Here is a 26,930-nt window from a genome sequence, read left to right as displayed (position 1 = left end):
CTCCAATTTTCCTACTTTTTTCTCTAAAACTTCTTTTTCAAATATTTCTATGTTAAGTGTCAGTTTTTTGTGAAGTCTATTGTAAATACTGGTTTTTTCAAAAGGGTGAAGTTTAGATAGGATTTCATCTATGATAGGTGCACAATTCTTGGATAAAGAGAGTCGTTTACTACAGAGACATTTTAATAGAGAGATGGAACATTCATGTAGTATGTTATCCCATTCATTTACAAACAATGGATCATTTTTAAAAGCCGGATCTGGGTGTAATCGTAAACCTCTGGGTATGATATTCTCTGTAAGATAAGTGTCCAAAAACAGTTTGTCTAAATGGTGTTGAGATTCAGTCTTCATATGTTTTTCTAAGTCATAGAATAGTTGTTCAATACATTTTTCATCATGTGGTGGTTCACTCACTGTTTCGAAAGTTCTAGTCCGTTCTCCTATTGAAGTCTTGGTATAGATGGAAAACACTTGTTCTCTTTCTCGGAATCTTCTTTCAATTCTTGACATGGTTATTATTTTTCGTCCAAAAGGTCTTCCAGACTCACCCTTGTCAGCCGAGCTCCTCTCTGTGCCCCTAAATTCCGAGTTCAACAAGTAAACCGGTACAGACTGTAGGCCAAGGAAGACAAAAAAACGGGCAACACACACAGGGCGGCGCCTCGGGTGATAACGTTTGGAGACAAGTGATGTTTAAATGGTAGAATAAGGGTGCTCACCTGGAGGATTCTTTAGTCATAGGCATATATACATATATGGAGTAGGATGAGCTCCCCAATTTTCCAGCTGTGGATGTGTCAGCTAGGATATCCAAATCTTCAGTTGTGTTTGGTAGGGTATATTTATAGGGCTTAGTACACTATATGTGCAGCTCACACAGCTCAGATGCACCGGGGTCCCCAAACGGGGTCCGGAAAACAGATAGGCAATGAAAAAGGTTCGCAAAATATGAGACAGAGTGGAGCGCTAATAGTAGTACTTTTCCAATAGTTTAAAATATACCAATAGCAATGCCAGTTGGTTAAAACAAATGGCTCGTTTATTAGTTCAAAATTATTAAAAATATTAAAAACGGGTTTTTACCAATCTCTTATAAGGTCCACATAACGCGTTTCGGGTTCGCACACCCTTTTTCAAATACAGGACAAAAATCAATGCATCAATACACAGAGATAACAGGAGTTTTTATAATAAAGAACACTATCTTAACTTACAGTTGCAAGCTGTGGTGTGGTGTAGGAAATGGCGCCAAACGGGGAATTGGCGCGCTACCTGACTCCGGCGGGTAGCGCCTGCGCAGTCCCGTAGCTCGTGCCGGAGAAACCGGAAGTGCCGGAGCTGACTTCCGGCGAGGATCGTGAATGTCGGCCGGAGCACTTGTATATTCAGTATTATGTAACGATGATATTGGGAGGGTTATTTATAGTAAATTAGCGGAGGAAATACACAGTAATGGCCACATAATAAACTAAACAGCACCAGAAATAAGTAAATGTTCTTATAAGTGAAGACATTATATGTTTATATAAAACATATAAAAAACATATATGGAACATAAAAGTGTATAATAAATAGGCTGGAATGGAATGGAAGGTCCGAAGAAAGTTATACATAAGATCAAACTTTGTTTTAACAAAATTATTAGAAAACATTCTCCAAGCTTTCATTTAAACCAGCAGGTGTCAGACATTGTAGTTTAAAAATCCAATACATTTCTCTTCTTTTTAAAAAACTAAATCTCTGGGGTATGTTTGGTTTAATTTGCTCTATAGGGGTAATTTTAAAATCTTTCATGTTGCAGCTATGATGGGTCGCTGCGTGTCTTGAGACACTGTGCAGAGCAAAACCTTTTTCTATATTTTGTCTGTGCTTATTTAGTCTCTCTCTCAGAGGTTGGATAGTGCGTCCTATGTACTGGAGTTTACACCTGCATTCAATTAGGTATATGATGTATTTAGAACCGCAATTTAAAAAGTTTTTTATGGGAAACACTTCGTTTGTGATAGTGGAAGAAAAATTTGTTTGTCTGTGTGTTATTGACTCACAGCATTTGCACCTATTGTGCCCACATTTAAAGCTTCCTAGCATTTTCGGGAAGAAGGATGCTCCCATATCTCTACCAGATTCTATTGGTCGGAGCCGACTTGGTGCTAGGATGTTTTTCAAGGTTTCGGATCTCCTGAATGTCAGCTGTGGCTTCTTGGGGATCGATTCTCTTAAATACGGGTCATGCATTAATACATCCCAATGTTTTTTCAGAATCGTCCGAATTTTCTGGCAATCAGTTGAATAAGTTGTAATAAAATTAATGTCACTTGTGATAGTCTCTTTATTTTTGTCTCTAGGAAGCAAACATATTTCTTGTGTTAACGCACCTGCTTTATTTGCTGCTGTTTGGATAAGGGAAGATGGATATTTTTTGGCTCTAAAGCGTTTAGTTAAAACCTCACTTTGCTGCTGATAATCCGTATCATCAGTGCAGTTGCGCCGGATTCTCTTGTATTGCCCGTATGGTACATTGGTGAGCCATTTCTTAAAATGACTGCTATTAAAATCTAAAAAACTGTTGCTGTCTACTTGTTTAAAAAATGTTTTGGTTTTGATATTCCCATCTGGATTATGGAATATAACTACATCTAAAAATTCTGCGTGGTTTTTGGTGATGTTGCATGTAAATTCAAGACCCCAAGAGTTTTCATTGATATCATTAATGAATTTTAATGCTTCCTCCTCTGTGCCCTTCCAGATAATAAAAATGTCATCTATGAATCTTTTATAAAACTGACATTGTGCAAAATCCGCATGTTGGTAAATCACTTGTTCCTCAAAGAGTCCAACGTAAAGATTGGCAAAGCTAGGGGCGAATTTGCTCCCCATAGCAGTGCCACGTTTTTGTAAGAAGATCTTATTGAGAAAAGAGAAGTAATTGTGTTTCAAGATGAAGTTTGTTGCTCGCAAGAGGAAGTTGGCCTGTGGTTTTCCAATGTTTGGATCTTTGTCTAGAAAATATGAGGTAGCATATATCCCCAGATCATGTGGGATATTCGTATATAGTGAGGATATATCCATTGTTATAAATAAGAATGAATCCTCCCATTTTTGTGTAATTATTTGTTTTATTAAATCAGAGGAATCCAATAAAAAGGCATCAAGAAGTCTTACGTATTTTTGCAGGTATATGTCCACGTAATGTGACATATTCGAAGTTAGTGAACCTATGCCTGCAATAATGGGTCTCCCTGGGGGTTTTGTTTGATTTTTGTGCACTTTTGGTAAATAATAAAAGTGGGCCGTAGCAGGTTCTTCTATTTTCAAATATTGGTATTCTTTCTTATTCAGAATTCCAGTTGCAAGACCTTCATCAAGGAGATTGTATAGTTCCTTTTTGAACTTAGGCGTGGGATCAGAGTCTAGTTTTAAATAGAACTCCGTGTCTGATAACAATCTCGTAGCTTCTGCTATATAGTCTTCCCGATTTTGTAGAACAATCCCCCCTCCCTTATCGGCTGACTTGATAACTATGTTATCAATTTTAGACAAATTTTTAAGTGCTGTTCTTTCTTTCTTAGTGAGATTGTTTTTCTTTGAATGGATTTTGGTGGTATCATTCTGGGAATACATATTTTGGAATTCTGTTGAGACCAAGGTGTAAAAGGTTTCAACATAATTGCCTTTGTGATGGGAAGGGTAGAATGTAGACTTAGGTCTTAGGTTGGTATGTATTGGATCTATGTTATCGGACTTATTTGTAGTAGGAAGGATTGTGTCGTTGGTATCATGATATGAATTATCTTCTTTATTATTATTAAGTAGATTAAAATGTCTCTTAAGTGTAAGATTTCGTATAAATCTATTAAGATCGATGAATAGTTCAAATTCATCCGAACGTTTTGTGGGACAGTAAGATAGTCCTTTTTGTAATATTTTGGTCTCGTCTATAGACAATTGATGGGAGGAAAGGTTGAAGATTTTCACAATGTCTGTATTCTCTTTTGGTTCTCCAACCTCTGGATCCTTAGTATTTGGTGTGTTGCTTATCTTAATTTCTTGTTCTTGGGGGTCTCGACTAGGGAGTCCTCCTCTGATGATGTTATTTCTGTGTCTGCTCTTTCCTCCTCGGGTTCCTCTCTTACTGCATTTTTTCTTTTTAGGGATAAAGGACAAAAGGACTATCTTACTGTCCCACAAAACGTTCGGATGAATTTGAACTATTCATCGATCTTAATAGATTTATACGAAATCTTACACTTAAGAGACATTTTAATCTACTTAATAATAATAAAGAAGATAATTCATATCATGATACCAACGACACAATCCTTCCTACTACAAATAAGTCCGATAACATAGATCCAATACATACCAACCTAAGACCTAAGTCTACATTCTACCCTTCCCATCACAAAGGCAATTATGTTGAAACCTTTTACACCTTGGTCTCAACAGAATTCCAAAATATGTATTCCCAGAATGATACCACCAAAATCCATTCAAAGAAAAACAATCTCACTAAGAAAGAAAGAACAGCACTTAAAAATTTGTCTAAAATTGATAACATAGTTATCAAGTCAGCCGATAAGGGAGGGGGGATTGTTCTACAAAATCGGGAAGACTATATAGCAGAAGCTACGAGATTGTTATCAGACACGGAGTTCTATTTAAAACTAGACTCTGATCCCACGCCTAAGTTCAAAAAGGAACTATACAATCTCCTTGATGAAGGTCTTGCAACTGGAATTCTGAATAAGAAAGAATACCAATATTTGAAAATAGAAGAACCTGCTACGGCCCACTTTTATTATTTACCAAAAGTGCACAAAAATCAAACAAAACCCCCAGGGAGACCCATTATTGCAGGCATAGGTTCACTAACTTCGAATATGTCACATTACGTGGACATATACCTGCAAAAATACGTAAGACTTCTTGATGCCTTTTTATTGGATTCCTCTGATTTAATAAAACAAATAATTACACAAAAATGGGAGGATTCATTCTTATTTATAACAATGGATATATCCTCACTATATACGAATATCCCACATGATCTGGGGATATATGCTACCTCATATTTTCTAGACAAAGATCCAAACATTGGAAAACCACAGGCCAACTTCCTCTTGCGAGCAACAAACTTCATCTTGAAACACAATTACTTCTCTTTTCTCAATAAGATCTTCTTACAAAAACGTGGCACTGCTATGGGGAGCAAATTCGCCCCTAGCTTTGCCAATCTTTACGTTGGACTCTTTGAGGAACAAGTGATTTACCAACATGCGGATTTTGCACAATGTCAGTTTTATAAAAGATTCATAGATGACATTTTTATTATCTGGAAGGGCACAGAGGAGGAAGCATTAAAATTCATTAATGATATCAATGAAAACTCTTGGGGTCTTGAATTTACATGCAACATCACCAAAAACCACGCAGAATTTTTAGATGTAGTTATATTCCATAATCCAGATGGGAATATCAAAACCAAAACATTTTTTAAACAAGTAGACAGCAACAGTTTTTTAGATTTTAATAGCAGTCATTTTAAGAAATGGCTCACCAATGTACCATACGGGCAATACAAGAGAATCCGGCGCAACTGCACTGATGATACGGATTATCAGCAGCAAAGTGAGGTTTTAACTAAACGCTTTAGAGCCAAAAAATATCCATCTTCCCTTATCCAAACAGCAGCAAATAAAGCAGGTGCGTTAACACAAGAAATATGTTTGCTTCCTAGAGACAAAAATAAAGAGACTATCACAAGTGACATTAATTTTATTACAACTTATTCAACTGATTGCCAGAAAATTCGGACGATTCTGAAAAAACATTGGGATGTATTAATGCATGACCCGTATTTAAGAGAATCGATCCCCAAGAAGCCACAGCTGACATTCAGGAGATCCGAAACCTTGAAAAACATCCTAGCACCAAGTCGGCTCCGACCAATAGAATCTGGTAGAGATATGGGAGCATCCTTCTTCCCGAAAATGCTAGGAAGCTTTAAATGTGGGCACAATAGGTGCAAATGCTGTGAGTCAATAACACACAGACAAACAAATTTTTCTTCCACTATCACAAACGAAGTGTTTCCCATAAAAAACTTTTTAAATTGCGGTTCTAAATACATCATATACCTAATTGAATGCAGGTGTAAACTCCAGTACATAGGACGCACTATCCAACCTCTGAGAGAGAGACTAAATAAGCACAGACAAAATATAGAAAAAGGTTTTGCTCTGCACAGTGTCTCAAGACACGCAGCGACCCATCATAGCTGCAACATGAAAGATTTTAAAATTACCCCTATAGAGCAAATTAAACCAAACATACCCCAGAGATTTAGTTTTTTAAAAAGAAGAGAAATGTATTGGATTTTTAAACTACAATGTCTGACACCTGCTGGTTTAAATGAAAGCTTGGAGAATGTTTTCTAATAATTTTGTTAAAACAAAGTTTGATCTTATGTATAACTTTCTTCGGACCTTCCATTCCATTCCAGCCTATTTATTATACACTTTTATGTTCCATATATGTTTTTTATATGTTTTATATAAACATATAATGTCTTCACTTATAAGAACATTTACTTATTTCTGGTGCTGTTTAGTTTATTATGTGGCCATTACTGTGTATTTCCTCCGCTAATTTACTATAAATAACCCTCCCAATATCATCGTTACATAATACTGAATATACAAGTGCTCCGGCCGACATTCACGATCCTCGCCGGAAGTCAGCTCCGGCACTTCCGGTTTCTCCGGCACGAGCTACGGGACTGCGCAGGCGCTACCCGCCGGAGTCAGGTAGCGCGCCAATTCCCCGTTTGGCGCCATTTCCTACACCACACCACAGCTTGCAACTGTAAGTTAAGATAGTGTTCTTTATTATAAAAACTCCTGTTATCTCTGTGTATTGATGCATTGATTTTTGTCCTGTATTTGAAAAAGGGTGTGCGAACCCGAAACGCGTTATGTGGACCTTATAAGAGATTGGTAAAAACCCGTTTTTAATATTTTTAATAATTTTGAACTAATAAACGAGCCATTTGTTTTAACCAACTGGCATTGCTATTGGTATATTTTAAACTATTGGAAAAGTACTACTATTAGCGCTCCACTCTGTCTCATATTTTGCGAACCTTTTTCATTGCCTATCTGTTTTCCGGACCCCGTTTGGGGACCCCGGTGCATCTGAGCTGTGTGAGCTGCACATATAGTGTACTAAGCCCTATAAATATACCCTACCAAACACAACTGAAGATTTGGATATCCTAGCTGACACATCCACAGCTGGAAAATTGGGGAGCTCATCCTACTCCATATATGTATATATGCCTATGACTAAAGAATCCTCCAGGTGAGCACCCTTATTCTACCATTTAAACATCACTTGTCTCCAAACGTTATCACCCGAGGCGCCGCCCTGTGTGTGTTGCCCGTTTTTTTGTCTTCCTTGGCCTACAGTCTGTACCGGTTTACTTGTTGAACTCGGAATTTAGGGGCACAGAGAGGAGCTCGGCTGACAAGGGTGAGTCTGGAAGACCTTTTGGACGAAAAATAATAACCATGTCAAGAATTGAAAGAAGATTCCGAGAAAGAGAACAAGTGTTTTCCATCTATACCAAGACTTCAATAGGAGAACGGACTAGAACTTTCGAAACAGTGAGTGAACCACCACATGATGAAAAATGTATTGAACAACTATTCTATGACTTAGAAAAACATATGAAGACTGAATCTCAACACCATTTAGACAAACTGTTTTTGGACACTTATCTTACAGAGAATATCATACCCAGAGGTTTACGATTACACCCAGATCCGGCTTTTAAAAATGATCCATTGTTTGTAAATGAATGGGATAACATACTACATGAATGTTCCATCTCTCTATTAAAATGTCTCTGTAGTAAACGACTCTCTTTATCCAAGAATTGTGCACCTATCATAGATGAAATCCTATCTAAACTTCACCCTTTTGAAAAAACCAGTATTTACAATAGACTTCACAAAAAACTGACACTTAACATAGAAATATTTGAAAAAGAAGTTTTAGAGAAAAAAGTAGGAAAATTGGAGAGAGACAGAAAAGACTTCAAAACCGGAAATATTAAATATTGGGTCAAAAACAAAAATATAAATAGAAACCCCCGTCCTAAAGACTCCGTCCCACATAATCATAAATCCGGAGATATAACTAATCGACAGAAATACTACACTAAAGAACATATTCCCTCCCATCTCCATCCAAAACACAATCCAAACATGGACCAAAACACCCCTAATACGCGCAATGAAAGACACTACAAAAAAGATTTTTCACATACCAGAACATTTATTTCTACACACAGTCTTAATCAGAAAACAGGAGAAAGTAGGACACAGAAGAAACAAAACCAGTTGTCTATATTGGCCCTTGTAGAAAATCCCGCCACCAAACCAGAGGTATTAACGGATTTGAATAAAGAACATCCTAGACCCAACTTACCATCTGGAAAATTTCCATCAGGAGGTTTAAATGAGTCTATTTTCACTACCCATGAAAATAGTCCACCCCCCACAAGTCCTATTGATGATCCCCCACAACAATTTTTTACACCTCTAATTGGGAGTAACATGAAAAACACACCAGTGGAAATACCACAAAACCCAGAGGGTATCTCATTTAATGAAACTGTGTCTTTTTTAGGACTTCCAGGGGAAATGATGAACTTCCCCTTACAAAAATATGCAATAAACCCAATTCTAAAAGAAGTAAGCCTCCCCGCACCTCCTTTATCCCTAAAAAGAAAAAATGCAGTAAGAGAGGAACCCGAGGAGGAAAGAGCAGACACAGAAATAACATCATCAGAGGAGGACTCCCTAGTCGAGACCCCCAAGAACAAGAAATTAAGATAAGCAACACACCAAATACTAAGGATCCAGAGGTTGGAGAACCAAAAGAGAATACAGACATTGTGAAAATCTTCAACCTTTCCTCCCATCAATTGTCTATAGACGAGACCAAAATATTACAAAAAGGACTATCTTACTGTCCCACAAAACGTTCGGATGAATTTGAACTATTCATCGATCTTAATAGATTTATACGAAATCTTACACTTAAGAGACATTTTAATCTACTTAATAATAATAAAGAAGATAATTCATATCATGATACCAACGACACAATCCTTCCTACTACAAATAAGTCCGATAACATAGATCCAATACATACCAACCTAAGACCTAAGTCTACATTCTACCCTTCCCATCACAAAGGCAATTATGTTGAAACCTTTTACACCTTGGTCTCAACAGAATTCCAAAATATGTATTCCCAGAATGATACCACCAAAATCCATTCAAAGAAAAACAATCTCACTAAGAAAGAAAGAACAGCACTTAAAAATTTGTCTAAAATTGATAACATAGTTATCAAGTCAGCCGATAAGGGAGGGGGGATTGTTCTACAAAATCGGGAAGACTATATAGCAGAAGCTACGAGATTGTTATCAGACACGGAGTTCTATTTAAAACTAGACTCTGATCCCACGCCTAAGTTCAAAAAGGAACTATACAATCTCCTTGATGAAGGTCTTGCAACTGGAATTCTGAATAAGAAAGAATACCAATATTTGAAAATAGAAGAACCTGCTACGGCCCACTTTTATTATTTACCAAAAGTGCACAAAAATCAAACAAAACCCCCAGGGAGACCCATTATTGCAGGCATAGGTTCACTAACTTCGAATATGTCACATTACGTGGACATATACCTGCAAAAATACGTAAGACTTCTTGATGCCTTTTTATTGGATTCCTCTGATTTAATAAAACAAATAATTACACAAAAATGGGAGGATTCATTCTTATTTATAACAATGGATATATCCTCACTATATACGAATATCCCACATGATCTGGGGATATATGCTACCTCATATTTTCTAGACAAAGATCCAAACATTGGAAAACCACAGGCCAACTTCCTCTTGCGAGCAACAAACTTCATCTTGAAACACAATTACTTCTCTTTTCTCAATAAGATCTTCTTACAAAAACGTGGCACTGCTATGGGGAGCAAATTCGCCCCTAGCTTTGCCAATCTTTACGTTGGACTCTTTGAGGAACAAGTGATTTACCAACATGCGGATTTTGCACAATGTCAGTTTTATAAAAGATTCATAGATGACATTTTTATTATCTGGAAGGGCACAGAGGAGGAAGCATTAAAATTCATTAATGATATCAATGAAAACTCTTGGGGTCTTGAATTTACATGCAACATCACCAAAAACCACGCAGAATTTTTAGATGTAGTTATATTCCATAATCCAGATGGGAATATCAAAACCAAAACATTTTTTAAACAAGTAGACAGCAACAGTTTTTTAGATTTTAATAGCAGTCATTTTAAGAAATGGCTCACCAATGTACCATACGGGCAATACAAGAGAATCCGGCGCAACTGCACTGATGATACGGATTATCAGCAGCAAAGTGAGGTTTTAACTAAACGCTTTAGAGCCAAAAAATATCCATCTTCCCTTATCCAAACAGCAGCAAATAAAGCAGGTGCGTTAACACAAGAAATATGTTTGCTTCCTAGAGACAAAAATAAAGAGACTATCACAAGTGACATTAATTTTATTACAACTTATTCAACTGATTGCCAGAAAATTCGGACGATTCTGAAAAAACATTGGGATGTATTAATGCATGACCCGTATTTAAGAGAATCGATCCCCAAGAAGCCACAGCTGACATTCAGGAGATCCGAAACCTTGAAAAACATCCTAGCACCAAGTCGGCTCCGACCAATAGAATCTGGTAGAGATATGGGAGCATCCTTCTTCCCGAAAATGCTAGGAAGCTTTAAATGTGGGCACAATAGGTGCAAATGCTGTGAGTCAATAACACACAGACAAACAAATTTTTCTTCCACTATCACAAACGAAGTGTTTCCCATAAAAAACTTTTTAAATTGCGGTTCTAAATACATCATATACCTAATTGAATGCAGGTGTAAACTCCAGTACATAGGACGCACTATCCAACCTCTGAGAGAGAGACTAAATAAGCACAGACAAAATATAGAAAAAGGTTTTGCTCTGCACAGTGTCTCAAGACACGCAGCGACCCATCATAGCTGCAACATGAAAGATTTTAAAATTACCCCTATAGAGCAAATTAAACCAAACATACCCCAGAGATTTAGTTTTTTAAAAAGAAGAGAAATGTATTGGATTTTTAAACTACAATGTCTGACACCTGCTGGTTTAAATGAAAGCTTGGAGAATGTTTTCTAATAATTTTGTTAAAACAAAGTTTGATCTTATGTATAACTTTCTTCGGACCTTCCATTCCATTCCAGCCTATTTATTATACACTTTTATGTTCCATATATGTTTTTTATATGTTTTATATAAACATATAATGTCTTCACTTATAAGAACATTTACTTATTTCTGGTGCTGTTTAGTTTATTATGTGGCCATTACTGTGTATTTCCTCCGCTAATTTACTATAAATAACCCTCCCAATATCATCGTTACATAATACTGAATATACAAGTGCTCCGGCCGACATTCACGATCCTCGCCGGAAGTCAGCTCCGGCACTTCCGGTTTCTCCGGCACGAGCTACGGGACTGCGCAGGCGCTACCCGCCGGAGTCAGGTAGCGCGCCAATTCCCCGTTTGGCGCCATTTCCTACACCACACCACAGCTTGCAACTGTAAGTTAAGATAGTGTTCTTTATTATAAAAACTCCTGTTATCTCTGTGTATTGATGCATTGATTTTTGTCCTGTATTTGAAAAAGGGTGTGCGAACCCGAAACGCGTTATGTGGACCTTATAAGAGATTGGTAAAAACCCGTTTTTAATATTTTTAATAATTTTGAACTAATAAACGAGCCATTTGTTTTAACCAACTGGCATTGCTATTGGTATATTTTAAACTATTGGAAAAGTACTACTATTAGCGCTCCACTCTGTCTCATATTTTGCGAACCTTTTTCATTGCCTATCTGTTTTCCGGACCCCGTTTGGGGACCCCGGTGCATCTGAGCTGTGTGAGCTGCACATATAGTGTACTAAGCCCTATAAATATACCCTACCAAACACAACTGAAGATTTGGATATCCTAGCTGACACATCCACAGCTGGAAAATTGGGGAGCTCATCCTACTCCATATATGTATATATGCCTATGACTAAAGAATCCTCCAGGTGAGCACCCTTATTCTACCATTTAAACATCACTTGTCTCCAAACGTTATCACCCGAGGCGCCGCCCTGTGTGTGTTGCCCGTTTTTTTGTCTTCCTTGGCCTACAGTCTGTACCGGTTTACTTGTTGAACTCGGAATTTAGGGGCACAGAGAGGAGCTCGGCTGACAAGGGTGAGTCTGGAAGACCTTTTGGACGAAAAATAATAACCATGTCAAGAATTGAAAGAAGATTCCGAGAAAGAGAACAAGTGTTTTCCATCTATACCAAGACTTCAATAGGAGAACGGACTAGAACTTTCGAAACAGTGAGTGAACCACCACATGATGAAAAATGTATTGAACAACTATTCTATGACTTAGAAAAACATATGAAGACTGAATCTCAACACCATTTAGACAAACTGTTTTTGGACACTTATCTTACAGAGAATATCATACCCAGAGGTTTACGATTACACCCAGATCCGGCTTTTAAAAATGATCCATTGTTTGTAAATGAATGGGATAACATACTACATGAATGTTCCATCTCTCTATTAAAATGTCTCTGTAGTAAACGACTCTCTTTATCCAAGAATTGTGCACCTATCATAGATGAAATCCTATCTAAACTTCACCCTTTTGAAAAAACCAGTATTTACAATAGACTTCACAAAAAACTGACACTTAACATAGAAATATTTGAAAAAGAAGTTTTAGAGAAAAAAGTAGGAAAATTGGAGAGAGACAGAAAAGACTTCAAAACCGGAAATATTAAATATTGGGTCAAAAACAAAAATATAAATAGAAACCCCCGTCCTAAAGACTCCGTCCCACATAATCATAAATCCGGAGATATAACTAATCGACAGAAATACTACACTAAAGAACATATTCCCTCCCATCTCCATCCAAAACACAATCCAAACATGGACCAAAACACCCCTAATACGCGCAATGAAAGACACTACAAAAAAGATTTTTCACATACCAGAACATTTATTTCTACACACAGTCTTAATCAGAAAACAGGAGAAAGTAGGACACAGAAGAAACAAAACCAGTTGTCTATATTGGCCCTTGTAGAAAATCCCGCCACCAAACCAGAGGTATTAACGGATTTGAATAAAGAACATCCTAGACCCAACTTACCATCTGGAAAATTTCCATCAGGAGGTTTAAATGAGTCTATTTTCACTACCCATGAAAATAGTCCACCCCCCACAAGTCCTATTGATGATCCCCCACAACAATTTTTTACACCTCTAATTGGGAGTAACATGAAAAACACACCAGTGGAAATACCACAAAACCCAGAGGGTATCTCATTTAATGAAACTGTGTCTTTTTTAGGACTTCCAGGGGAAATGATGAACTTCCCCTTACAAAAATATGCAATAAACCCAATTCTAAAAGAAGTAAGCCTCCCCGCACCTCCTTTATCCCTAAAAAGAAAAAATGCAGTAAGAGAGGAACCCGAGGAGGAAAGAGCAGACACAGAAATAACATCATCAGAGGAGGACTCCCTAGTCGAGACCCCCAAGAACAAGAAATTAAGATAAGCAACACACCAAATACTAAGGATCCAGAGGTTGGAGAACCAAAAGAGAATACAGACATTGTGAAAATCTTCAACCTTTCCTCCCATCAATTGTCTATAGACGAGACCAAAATATTACAAAAAGGACTATCTTACTGTCCCACAAAACGTTCGGATGAATTTGAACTATTCATCGATCTTAATAGATTTATACGAAATCTTACACTTAAGAGACATTTTAATCTACTTAATAATAATAAAGAAGATAATTCATATCATGATACCAACGACACAATCCTTCCTACTACAAATAAGTCCGATAACATAGATCCAATACATACCAACCTAAGACCTAAGTCTACATTCTACCCTTCCCATCACAAAGGCAATTATGTTGAAACCTTTTACACCTTGGTCTCAACAGAATTCCAAAATATGTATTCCCAGAATGATACCACCAAAATCCATTCAAAGAAAAACAATCTCACTAAGAAAGAAAGAACAGCACTTAAAAATTTGTCTAAAATTGATAACATAGTTATCAAGTCAGCCGATAAGGGAGGGGGGATTGTTCTACAAAATCGGGAAGACTATATAGCAGAAGCTACGAGATTGTTATCAGACACGGAGTTCTATTTAAAACTAGACTCTGATCCCACGCCTAAGTTCAAAAAGGAACTATACAATCTCCTTGATGAAGGTCTTGCAACTGGAATTCTGAATAAGAAAGAATACCAATATTTGAAAATAGAAGAACCTGCTACGGCCCACTTTTATTATTTACCAAAAGTGCACAAAAATCAAACAAAACCCCCAGGGAGACCCATTATTGCAGGCATAGGTTCACTAACTTCGAATATGTCACATTACGTGGACATATACCTGCAAAAATACGTAAGACTTCTTGATGCCTTTTTATTGGATTCCTCTGATTTAATAAAACAAATAATTACACAAAAATGGGAGGATTCATTCTTATTTATAACAATGGATATATCCTCACTATATACGAATATCCCACATGATCTGGGGATATATGCTACCTCATATTTTCTAGACAAAGATCCAAACATTGGAAAACCACAGGCCAACTTCCTCTTGCGAGCAACAAACTTCATCTTGAAACACAATTACTTCTCTTTTCTCAATAAGATCTTCTTACAAAAACGTGGCACTGCTATGGGGAGCAAATTCGCCCCTAGCTTTGCCAATCTTTACGTTGGACTCTTTGAGGAACAAGTGATTTACCAACATGCGGATTTTGCACAATGTCAGTTTTATAAAAGATTCATAGATGACATTTTTATTATCTGGAAGGGCACAGAGGAGGAAGCATTAAAATTCATTAATGATATCAATGAAAACTCTTGGGGTCTTGAATTTACATGCAACATCACCAAAAACCACGCAGAATTTTTAGATGTAGTTATATTCCATAATCCAGATGGGAATATCAAAACCAAAACATTTTTTAAACAAGTAGACAGCAACAGTTTTTTAGATTTTAATAGCAGTCATTTTAAGAAATGGCTCACCAATGTACCATACGGGCAATACAAGAGAATCCGGCGCAACTGCACTGATGATACGGATTATCAGCAGCAAAGTGAGGTTTTAACTAAACGCTTTAGAGCCAAAAAATATCCATCTTCCCTTATCCAAACAGCAGCAAATAAAGCAGGTGCGTTAACACAAGAAATATGTTTGCTTCCTAGAGACAAAAATAAAGAGACTATCACAAGTGACATTAATTTTATTACAACTTATTCAACTGATTGCCAGAAAATTCGGACGATTCTGAAAAAACATTGGGATGTATTAATGCATGACCCGTATTTAAGAGAATCGATCCCCAAGAAGCCACAGCTGACATTCAGGAGATCCGAAACCTTGAAAAACATCCTAGCACCAAGTCGGCTCCGACCAATAGAATCTGGTAGAGATATGGGAGCATCCTTCTTCCCGAAAATGCTAGGAAGCTTTAAATGTGGGCACAATAGGTGCAAATGCTGTGAGTCAATAACACACAGACAAACAAATTTTTCTTCCACTATCACAAACGAAGTGTTTCCCATAAAAAACTTTTTAAATTGCGGTTCTAAATACATCATATACCTAATTGAATGCAGGTGTAAACTCCAGTACATAGGACGCACTATCCAACCTCTGAGAGAGAGACTAAATAAGCACAGACAAAATATAGAAAAAGGTTTTGCTCTGCACAGTGTCTCAAGACACGCAGCGACCCATCATAGCTGCAACATGAAAGATTTTAAAATTACCCCTATAGAGCAAATTAAACCAAACATACCCCAGAGATTTAGTTTTTTAAAAAGAAGAGAAATGTATTGGATTTTTAAACTACAATGTCTGACACCTGCTGGTTTAAATGAAAGCTTGGAGAATGTTTTCTAATAATTTTGTTAAAACAAAGTTTGATCTTATGTATAACTTTCTTCGGACCTTCCATTCCATTCCAGCCTATTTATTATACACTTTTATGTTCCATATATGTTTTTTATATGTTTTATATAAACATATAATGTCTTCACTTATAAGAACATTTACTTATTTCTGGTGCTGTTTAGTTTATTATGTGGCCATTACTGTGTATTTCCTCCGCTAATTTACTATAAATAACCCTCCCAATATCATCGTTACATAATACTGAATATACAAGTGCTCCGGCCGACATTCACGATCCTCGCCGGAAGTCAGCTCCGGCACTTCCGGTTTCTCCGGCACGAGCTACGGGACTGCGCAGGCGCTACCCGCCGGAGTCAGGTAGCGCGCCAATTCCCCGTTTGGCGCCATTTCCTACACCACACCACAGCTTGCAACTGTAAGTTAAGATAGTGTTCTTTATTATAAAAACTCCTGTTATCTCTGTGTATTGATGCATTGATTTTTGTCCTGTATTTGAAAAAGGGTGTGCGAACCCGAAACGCGTTATGTGGACCTTATAAGAGATTGGTAAAAACCCGTTTTTAATATTTTTAATAATTTTGAACTAATAAACGAGCCATTTGTTTTAACCAACTGGCATTGCTATTGGTATATTTTAAACTATTGGAAAAGTACTACTATTAGCGCTCCACTCTGTCTCATATTTTGCGAACCTTTTTCATTGCCTATTAGAACTGATGGGGAGCCTGAGCTCTGGCTTAATTTTTTGCCCTCATACTTTCATACATTTCTACTATATTCAAACTGTCAAACACAAACAGCACTGCTACATCCCATTCATTGTATGTAATTGAATGACCTGAAGCATGTGATCAGTCACTTGCTTATGACATCAGGGCAGGTCCTGATCAGGAGTGTCTCCTGACTCCTAGTGACTCCTCCCAACAACACTCACCCACTCTCCTCTCTTCTCCTCAGTCTAGCTACGGATTCCCATGGCAACCAACCAAGCCAGAGAGTTAAGGTCCTGCTAGCTTTCTGCCTGTTAGCTGACAAACGGCTGCAGATGGCTAATGCGTGTAAATTAGAGAATTACTCATTTTGGCTTAGTGCACAGCTAGTCAAACGTTTTTATACTTTATAGTTGTACTTTTAAGGAATTATAGCCTCTATGTGCCTGTACTCCCCCCCCAGAGACCTGCAGGGGGGGGGGGGTCACATGACATTGTTAGTGCATCCTCTAATACATCTGTCCGGGTTCCTTTGGTTCCAGGTGCTGGAGACGTGTGTGAAGAATTGCGGGCACCGGTTCCATGTTCTGGTAACGCATCGTGACTTTATAGACGGGGTGCTGGTGAAAATCATCTCTCCCAAGAACAACCCCCCGACCATTGTGCAGGATAAGGTGCTGGCACTGATCCAGGTGAGCAGCGCAGGTCCTCGGGAAATACAAGACAAGTACCGCAAAAATTAGTGATTAATAAGACTAATATGCTAATGACGGGACTGGAGGTGCTGCTCCCGCCCCCCACCTGCTGTGTAACGTCAGCCTGGGGCAGGATCAGGTGTCGCATGTAACATCATCGCTGGGCAGTTCACTGGGTTACTGTGTCACTGAGACCTCGCAGTGCCGCCCTCACCCTCCAGTACTCACTGGCAGATCCAGGACCCAGTGCTCTCCCCTCTGACCTCACATACACCCTGGTATCAAAGACTAAGGTAAGTCACACTCCTCCGCTGTGCAGTGCACACTCCTACCAGACTCGTACCTGGATTACTGGAGCCCATCACCAATATCTGGAGCCCCCGAGGGATAAGTAGTGGCACCCCTTGTCATCGCCATCCTAGTCCATCCACTGATGTTAAGCGGAGAGCCCCCGTTGGTTTGGGGTCACTTTGCAGCCTGTGTATTCTGGTTCTGTGGGCCGTATACATGTTGTTCTCAGATGCTGTCAGATCTGCTTGTTCCTGTCTCCTCCAGGCTTGGGCAGACGCGTTTCGGAGCAGCCCCGACCTCACCGGAGTTGTGCATATATACGAAGAACTGAAGAGGAAAGGGATTGAGTTTCCTATGGCAGATCTTGATGCCCTGTCGCCAATACACACTCCACAGAGGGTAAGGTTGTGCTGTGAGCTGCCCTGCCTTAAAGGGAAACTGTCAGCAGTACTGAGCACTCAAAACTGAAGCCAGTGTTATGTCTAATCTGACTCCCGGAGTGTCCGTCTGTGGATGCAAACATTCTGGACAGACAAAAAGGGTCATCGGACATATCTTCTGTACTTCAGAGGAACTGTGTCCCTTTAAGAGGATGCCCCCCACTGTCAGGAACTTGCAGCTTGTCTTCTGGTGGCTGATTTTCCTTGCAGGCGGAGAATACAGGATGAATAATTCATTCCTACAGAGTATCCGAGACAAGGACTCCCTCCCCAATCCGCGTCTTAGCACTCTGCATTATTAAAGGTGCAGCCGGCGGCCTGGGCGCAAGACCTGGACATCATGAGTACAAAGCTCGGTGTCCGGCATCTGATAATCCAGAACTCCAATGCTGTATGATCCTAACCCTGGATGATTGCCTTCGGAGCAGGAATCCCAAATCTATGATCCACTCTGATACCATTGATGTTGGATTATGGGAATTTGGTTGCCATATTTCCTGTATTGTACTAGATACATTGTATCCGTGTCTCCACAGAGTGTTCCGGAGGTGGATCCTGCTATGAACATGCATCAGTCCCAGTCTCACCAGCGCACCAGCTCCTTCTCCTCCTCTCAGACGCCATACTCCGCCCCAGCCGTCCCTCCACCAAGCGTGGGTGGGCCAATCACTGCCAACTCAGAACAGGTAAGCAGCAAGTGTTCGTGGGTAAGGATGATTTTTGGATGGGGCCTGATAATGTCTTCCTCTGCAGATCGGCCGCCTGAGGAGCGAGCTTGATATCGTCCGCGGCAACACGAAGGTCATGTCTGAGATGCTGACGGAGATGACTCCAGGCCAGGAAGACGCCTCGGATCTGGAGCTTCTGCAGGTAGGGGGCGCTCTGCAGGGAATGGAAAGGGCTACAGTAAAGCATGTCGGAATTGGATCTCACTGCTTCTTCCTCTAGGATCTGAACAGAACCTGCCGGGCCATGCAGCAGAGGATTGTGGAGCTCATCTCTCGAGTGTCCAATGAGGAGGTGACTGAGGAGCTGCTACACGTCAATGATGACCTGAATAACGTCTTCCTCCGATACGAGAGGTGAGGGGCGGCCAGAGCCCGGGTAGGGTCATGAACCTGAGCCGGAGCATCCTGACTAATGGCTATTTATATTCTTCAGGTTTGAGCGCTACAGGTCCGGCCGCACTGCACAGAACACCAATGGGGTAAGACTGCAACGCTGTCATTACCATATCTAGCTCCTCCTTCCTGATCTCCACTGATCGTGTATTCTCTGTCCTGCTGCAGGTACTGAGCGAGGTCACTGAAGATAACCTCATTGACCTAGGACCCGGATCTCCTGCAGTCGTCAGTCCTATGGTGGGCAACACCGCCCCAGCGTCACTAACAACCCAGCTGGGGGGACTTGGTAAGTAGGTCTGAATTATTAAGCACACAACGCCAGAATGACAACATTTAGAAGTTACGTGTGTTGTTAGTAGCAGCAGGACTGTGATATATGAATTTAAATTCCAGGATTGTAGCACTGGGGGAGTGTCCTCACACTGCTGTGCTCTCTGCATACAGTGTTATGTATTGTCCCTGGAGAGATGTGTTATCAGACCTTTGTGTGTTTGTTAGTAGCAGCAGGACATTAAATTAAATGACCATAACTTTCAAAGTGTACTGAGTGCCTGTCCTCACACTGCTGTGCTCTTAGCTGTGTGTTAAGTGTATCTGTAGCCTTTCACTTCTGCTTCAAGTTCAATCTCTGGCAGAGTGTGGGTATGCAGAGAGCACAGCAGTGTGAGGACACCCCACATTACATTTGGGAAGCTATTGGGAATATAAATCCATAAATCACAGTCCTTTTGGTTAGTTGATCACTAGTCGGCGCACCACCCAGGCCTTGGACATGATACATACTGATCTTTTTATCTGCGCTCCATCTGTTCCAGATGTCGGTTCAAATAGTGTCAGTGCCACGCTCAGCGCCATCCCCAGCACCAACCCGCGGGATGACTTTGATATGTTTGCGCAGACTCGGAGCAGTTCCCTGGCAGATCAAAGGAAAGAGTGAGTATGAGATGCGTTTTTTGCACCATGAATTCTGTTTGCCTGCAGCCACCACTAGGGGGAGCCTTATGTATTCAATTAGTCCTGATAGACACAAATGTACGTTTGAAGCTTGTGCTGTCCGGGTCTGCAGCATAGAGCGCCCATAGACCTCCCGTAGTCAGTGAGGAAATACAGCATGCACTAGATCCATGGATAGAGATGAGAGTTTCCATGTATAAATTAGATAAATTGATAAAACTAATGATCTAGACCTTCACAGTGATGTCATTAACGCCTTTCTGTCCGGCAGTGTCACCTACGAGGACCCTCAGGCTCTGGGCGGATTGGCCACAGCATTAGATGTGCGGCAGCAGAACACAGGAGGGGTAAGTAGCAGGGGCGAGGGCCGTGATGATGATGAGGAGAACACTTCCTCAGTAACGTCTGTACCTGCAGTTCCACTTATGAGCACTAGGTGACGCTAGATGAACGCACTGTTGTAATAGGAGGCGTCATGGCTGTGTGTAGGATGCTGCAGCGCGGACACGTCTGCTGGGCGGAGGTGTACATTGATCTATCAGGCCACACGGGTGAGGGGTTAGTATGGATGACTGGTGTCTATATAATAGCGTCATCTCACCTCTTGTACTGATATAGCCGATAGCACAGGATCCATCAGAGGTCAGCTCTGATAGATAGTAATAGACACATCAAGGGTAGGAGGCTTCTACCCCATCATGGACCCTTCTTCAGGCCTCGTGCTGATTCATAATCTCTGTTCTGTTTCCCTTCTCCGCTCTGTGAAATGTTTGGGTTGTGATCCAGAGGAGAGGTAGAGCTGGAGCCATGGAGCCCATAGACAAGTGGCTCATTACTCAAGGAATGGTGAGCGGTGCACCGGCCGTCAGACCCCCAATCCCCCCATAACCACCTGACCCCTCTTTCCCCATGAGATCTTACCATCCTAACAGGGCAGGGATTGCGAGCAGCCGAATATCTGCGTGTACTGCACCAGCCCCTCCGCAGCAGGACAGGGGGTAGTATGGATACATATAGCATTAGGGAAGCTGCACCCTAGGATAGACACCTGCGGGTGGGCTCCACCGTGGCATGCACACAGATATCCGACTGTTCCCCCAATCCCCAACATCTGTATCTGGACTCCTGGGATAACCACAAGTTTTTATTGAAAATATTTCACACAGCTACAAAGTATCAAGATGTTCAAAAGGTGATGTCTCCATGGTAACAGACTACAAACAAAGCTGCCGTAGTCTGATCCTGCAGTCCAGGTGCAATGGGGGAGGGGCGCTCACGTTATGCTTCCCCCAAAATGCAAAGAAATCTGTATTATGGGAGGGGCCTATGAGAAGTTCTATAAAGGAGGGGCTTAGAAAGGAACAGTGGGAGGAGCTTAGAACCTCCCACAAAGGAGGAGCTGGAAGAGTTGTATCTGTACCTGCTGTAAGGGCTTAGGGCAGCTATCTACCTGCGCCGGTAGCCACAGCCGCCCCTCTTATCAGAGGAAACAATCCTGAGCCGATTACATCTGATATATGTCACACACGAGTCCAAACTCCCCTGTGACAGGTCCTGTGTTTACACGGATGATTCCTGTCTAAAGTCCCCGACACGTGTGAGGATTATTGATCCTAGTTCACACTCATATCCCTATGCACAGACATCTGGGGTCCAGGTTACAATCTGTGGCTCTCTGCAGTCAGGGCATGCTGGGAGTTGTAGTTGCAAGTCCGCCTCAGCCAGTCTTGGAGGGGAAGCCGGTGACCACCCACACCCCCTACCACAGCAGGAAGGTCGCTCACTGACTATTTTGTAGTCTGATAGCGTTGATTTCATTTTCATGGAGGCAAAACTTGTGCTTATACGAGGAGGGGATACGCCGCCTGTAGCGCTGACGCCATGTTTAACCCTTCATGTCGCTCGTGTAGCAGAGCCGTTTGCTTCCAGCTCGGATGTGTCAGATCTGGATGACCCCACCCCGCAGGACCCCTTTAATTGCAATGCTTGTAGCATCGCACCACATCCCTTTATGGATACATAGTAAATGTTATATGATATGACATGAGCAGAGAAGAGTCTTCTCTTTTGAAGCAGAAACTGCTCCCCTCTTGTTTATAGGTCGTTTTTGGTATTGCAGCTGAGACTTATGAAAAGTGAACCTTCCAGGACCTTTCATATCTACACGGCGCTACTAAAGGGGAGGGTATTACACCTCTTGTATGTTCCTCAGTTATCACTCAGTGCAAGGAGACCGGCCTGGTCCTCGCTTATACAGACTCTCTTCCCAATCAGGAGCTTGACCCTCCCCTGCAGTATAACACAGTGCACTGGAGGAGTGAAAGGTCCTGGCAGGACCCCAGAGATGAATCTATTCCCTTAATAGATGTCCTATTACTGCTGAGGGTCCCTGTGATGGGAAAGATCTAACCTCAGGGGTTTCCTAACATTATAACACGTGACCCCGACCCCTTCCCGCTGACCCCATCGCCCTAACATTGGCCGTTACCTCCATCCTCCATGGTTTTTTTTCTGTTATGTCATCTCCAGCGCATTTTATGTTGTCATATTTTGTCATATTTCTGTTTCTTCTGCTTCTTTTATCCATTATATTTATTGATTTTGCTTCATTTCCCCCGTTTTTGCCACCCCCACCTCACCCCCGCATCTCATGCTTCTGGATGTATTTTGGCTGCACCTGCTTGCTGTAGATTCCCGTGGCGCAGGCCTCGGACATGGATGACCTAGAGGAGTGGCTCGGGACAGACGTGGTGAGATGATGTTCTACTCTTGTCTCAAATCCCTGTAGCTCTAGGACCCAGAGGAGGAGGAATGTGGAAGTTATCATCTATTCACTACCTAATACAGTATGAGATGATGTCATCAGAGCTTGTGTATATGATGTCATTAGAGGGGAGGGGTCATTGGAGGTTTGTGTATATGATGTCATTAGAGGGGAGGGGTCATCGGAGCTTTGTGTATATTATGTCATTAGAGGGGAGGGGTCATTGGAGCTTTATGTATATGATGTCATTGGTGGGATGGGTTGTAAGAATTGTATCAGTGTATGGTGGTCACCCTTGGAGCGGTTCTGTATAAAAATGTAGATTTAGAATGATGCAATTTTTTTTCCTACAGAAGGGGGAAGAATTGGAGGAAGGAGTGACCAGTGAAGGTAAGTGTCTTGTGTATCCTGCAGGTACATGACATCCATAGCACAAATACACTGCGGGCGCAGCGTGATGGATGCTCTGGGGAGGCGGGCGCAGCGTGATGGATGCTCTGGGGAGGCGGGCGCAGCGTGATGGATGCTCTGGGGAGGTGGGCGCAGCGTGATGGATGCTCTGGGGAGGCGGGCGCAGCGTGATGGATGCTCTGGGGAGGCGGGCGCAGCGTGATGGATGCTCTGGGGAGGCGGGCGCAGCGTGATGGATGCTCCGGGGAGGCGGGCGCAGCGTGGTGGATGCTCCGGGGAGGCGGGCGCAGCGTGATGGATGCTCCGGGGAGGCGGGCGCAGCGTGATGGATGCTCCGGGGAGGCGAGCGCAGCGTGATGGATGCTCCGGGGAGGCGGGCGCAGCGTGATGGATGCTCCGGGGAGGCGGGCGCAGCGTGATGGTTGCTCCGGGGAGGCGGGCGCAGCGTGATGGTTGCTCCGGGGAGGCGGGCGCAGCGTGATGGATGCTCCGGGGAGGCGGGCGCAGCGTGATGGATGCCCCGGGGAGGCGGGCGCAGCGTGATGAATGCTCCGGGGAGGCGGGCGCAGCGTGATGGATGCCCCGGGGAGGCGGGATGGTGATTTATTGTTCTATTTATTTATTTTTTTTTTTGCAGAATTTGACAAGTTCCTGGAAGAACGAGCCAAAGCGGTGGACAGACTCCCGGACCTCCCATCTCCCCCCACTACAGACCCCTCCCTGACAGTGAACCCTGCAAACCGGAAGAAGCAGGAGCGGGTGGACGACACCCTGTTTGCTTTGTAAATAACGGCTCGGTATAGCTCCGCCTCCCTCCTGCCCCTACAGGCCACTCCCCCGCACTACACCCGTCACTCATCAGAGTCAGATCAGGGGGCGCATTATGTGGACTGACACTTTAATCCCTAGATAGAGGGAACCGATGACATCACCGACAAATATGGCTGCCCCACTGGCTCATGTAATCATTGGTAAATTATTAACATTCCATTACCTGAATCCTGTGACCTGTGACAACATCTTAGTATGTTGGGGGTCACAGATATCCCCCTTTCCCCTATTTTGGGAATGACCCAATCTCTCTAGATTAGTGGCCTGTAGTACCGATGGCTAAAAGATAGGAGGACATTTAGGCGCCTACCCTGCTACATAGTATTTTATGGTATTGTCCTTCTAGGTGGCGCTATACACATACCTTTACTACCTTGTAAATGGCCCCTTCCCCGCCCCCTACTGGTAGTCGCAATAGCACTGCATGTCTCATCTCACGGAAAACAGTGTTTTCTGTCCATATATATATATAAGTATATATAGAGGTGTATATATAGGGCGAGGATATAATGTATACCTGAACTGCAATGTTTGCACAGCTTTCTTACCTCTTAGATGGGCGTCCGCTGTTCCACCCCTTATATTTGACCATCAGTACCCTGTAGGCCTGTCATGGCGGACACCAGTACAGCATGCACATGGATTCCTCTATTCACCCGTCCTCTTAACCCCTTGGATGCCATATTTTACAGATCTGCGGGTGGGGTACACAAGGGGAATGGGGGGGGTGATGAGCTTTTCATGACCCCACTGCCGATGGATTGTAGTCATTGTTATATTTCCTTTGGCACTGATAGTCTTCACTACACTGAATGTCAGCAGCCTGGAACGCCTCCCCCTCCAATACCCAACTTTCACCCATAACCCATAAGGGAAATGTGTGGCCCAAATGGTCCGGATTTGTCATTAGGATGTAGATTTAGGAGCGCAGTGTGAATCACACTACGCCTCTGTTATGGCTTAGTAGCAGAACTCCATACAGAGACCAGAATGTTGGTGTAATATTTGATGTTGTGGATAACACTGTTGTTTACATTGATATACGTTGATATTAACGTGTTTTTGCGAGGCATTTAAAGGGAAAATCCAGTCAAATGGAAGAATAATGGTCCATGACGTGTGTTTGTATGTGTGTGACTTTAAGACGTTCTGTTACAGTATGGTTTTTACATTGTAGCAGTATGTGACTGTATCTACTACACCCTAATATTACCTTTAACCGGGCAAATAGTGTGCCAGATATGCAGAGAAGTGTGTATGACCGTCCTGTATAGGTCACATGACCTATGACATATATTATATAATGGTCACCCTTCAAAGCAACTTCCTCCAGTTTGTGGGGTGCACTATTCTTTACGGGAGTGTCATCCATAGGTCCGACCTCTCCCCTCATACATTGGGTATGTCGGATTACATGGACAGGTTGGGACTACTATGACTACGCTGGGACATCTGGAGTGACATTCAAACATTAAAGGGGTTTTCTGGCCCTTTAATCTCTAATGTCCTATCCATAGATTCCCTATTATCCGATTGAAACAAATTTTAACTACATTTTTAACCTTTTAACGGTTTATTGATGAGGATCATTCCCCAGAAAGCTTGCACCTCCCTCCCCCCTCTCACAGCACCAGGCTGCTGCACCCCCCTTCCCCGTAACACTACGACTAACCTGTATATGAAATGTCTTTAAATTATTTTATATTTTATACATGCAGACACTAATTGTAGATTCTTAATGTTGCAGAGACTATTTATTTGTTGCGTTCCCCTCCCTCTGTGTTTGTTCTTTAGGCTGTGGAAGAGAATCCGTAATTTTAGAGTTGATGACGTTGTCTGTAATAAAGTTATTAACCCCGTCCGCTCTATTCTCCTCCTTGTATATGTCTGTCTGCCGGGAATGTCCTACTGTAGAGACGATAAGTAAGAATATGTCCAATAAATCCGTAACAAACATCTGTGGACTGGCGTCTTACTTACAAAAACTTTAGATTGGGTGACCACCTCCAAGTTGGGTCATGTGATTTTAGGCGACCCCCCTTTGAATCAGGGGACTTTCTGATTTCTCTTGGGGAGATACATCTAGGGCACTATAATGTGACATTATAGGAGGAAATAGATAATGCCACTGTCCTCCCAGCAGGCACAATTGATATAGATTAGAGAGAAACCTAACAATCAGCATTGTAGCAGATCAGAGCTTGTAAATGCCATCAGATATGGGGTGTAGCACAGCGTTGGACCTGATTTCTTCTAAATATTTGCCCCTCTCTGTACTTCCTCAGGCTCCTCATCTTATAGTCATGTCCTATATCATGTAACGCCACAGAATCTGGACCATTCCATTTCTCACAACTTTGGCTGCAGTTTACTAAATGTTTTTGATCTTCCAAGTACAATTGTATATCATTGGTGACCTATACTTTCATTCTTAGGCGCCGCACACTGTGTCCTTAAGAGGAGATCAGCGCCCCCCCTCACCTGACCTGAAGAGATTATAGACAAAGCAGCCATTGGGTAGAGGCCGTCATACCAGCACATATTAT

The 26,930-nt window shown here is 41.7% G+C and overlaps 1 protein-coding gene across 7 annotated transcripts in view; it reads left to right on the top strand.

The window, feature by feature from the left end:
• The window catches only part of TOM1L2 (target of myb1 like 2 membrane trafficking protein), a 49,962-nt gene extending 23,622 nt beyond the window's left edge, over window positions 1-26,340 (top strand). For 2 of the 7 annotated variants that reach the window (XM_072119867.1, XM_072119866.1), the window contains exons 4-16: window positions 17,417-17,566; window positions 18,125-18,259; window positions 18,837-18,986; window positions 19,054-19,170; window positions 19,249-19,382; window positions 19,462-19,507; window positions 19,590-19,710; window positions 20,240-20,357; window positions 20,650-20,725; window positions 21,165-21,224; window positions 23,069-23,128; window positions 23,496-23,532; window positions 24,191-26,340. In XM_072119867.1, coding sequence (XP_071975968.1) covers window positions 17,417-17,566; window positions 18,125-18,259; window positions 18,837-18,986; window positions 19,054-19,170; window positions 19,249-19,382; window positions 19,462-19,507; window positions 19,590-19,710; window positions 20,240-20,357; window positions 20,650-20,725; window positions 21,165-21,224; window positions 23,069-23,128; window positions 23,496-23,532; window positions 24,191-24,339 — 1,353 coding nt within the window. In that variant the 3' untranslated portion in view covers window positions 24,340-26,340. Of the gene's footprint in view, window positions 1-12,304; window positions 12,524-17,416; window positions 17,567-18,124; window positions 18,260-18,836; window positions 18,987-19,053; window positions 19,171-19,248; window positions 19,383-19,461; window positions 19,508-19,589; window positions 19,711-20,239; window positions 20,358-20,649; window positions 20,726-21,164; window positions 21,225-23,068; window positions 23,129-23,495; window positions 23,533-24,190 lie in introns of those variants that run through there. The other 5 variants (XM_072119869.1, XM_072119868.1, XM_072119873.1 and 2 more) reach the window with 3 other exon arrangements.
• Window positions 26,341-26,930: the final 590 nt, after the last annotated feature.

This window comes from Engystomops pustulosus, chromosome 8 (genome assembly GCF_040894005.1).
Source record: "Engystomops pustulosus chromosome 8, aEngPut4.maternal, whole genome shotgun sequence".
Classification (NCBI taxonomy): Eukaryota; Metazoa; Chordata; class Amphibia; order Anura; family Leptodactylidae; genus Engystomops; species Engystomops pustulosus.
The sequence above is the reverse complement of the archived record's forward strand: the minus strand, read 5'-3'. Positions and strand labels throughout refer to the sequence as shown.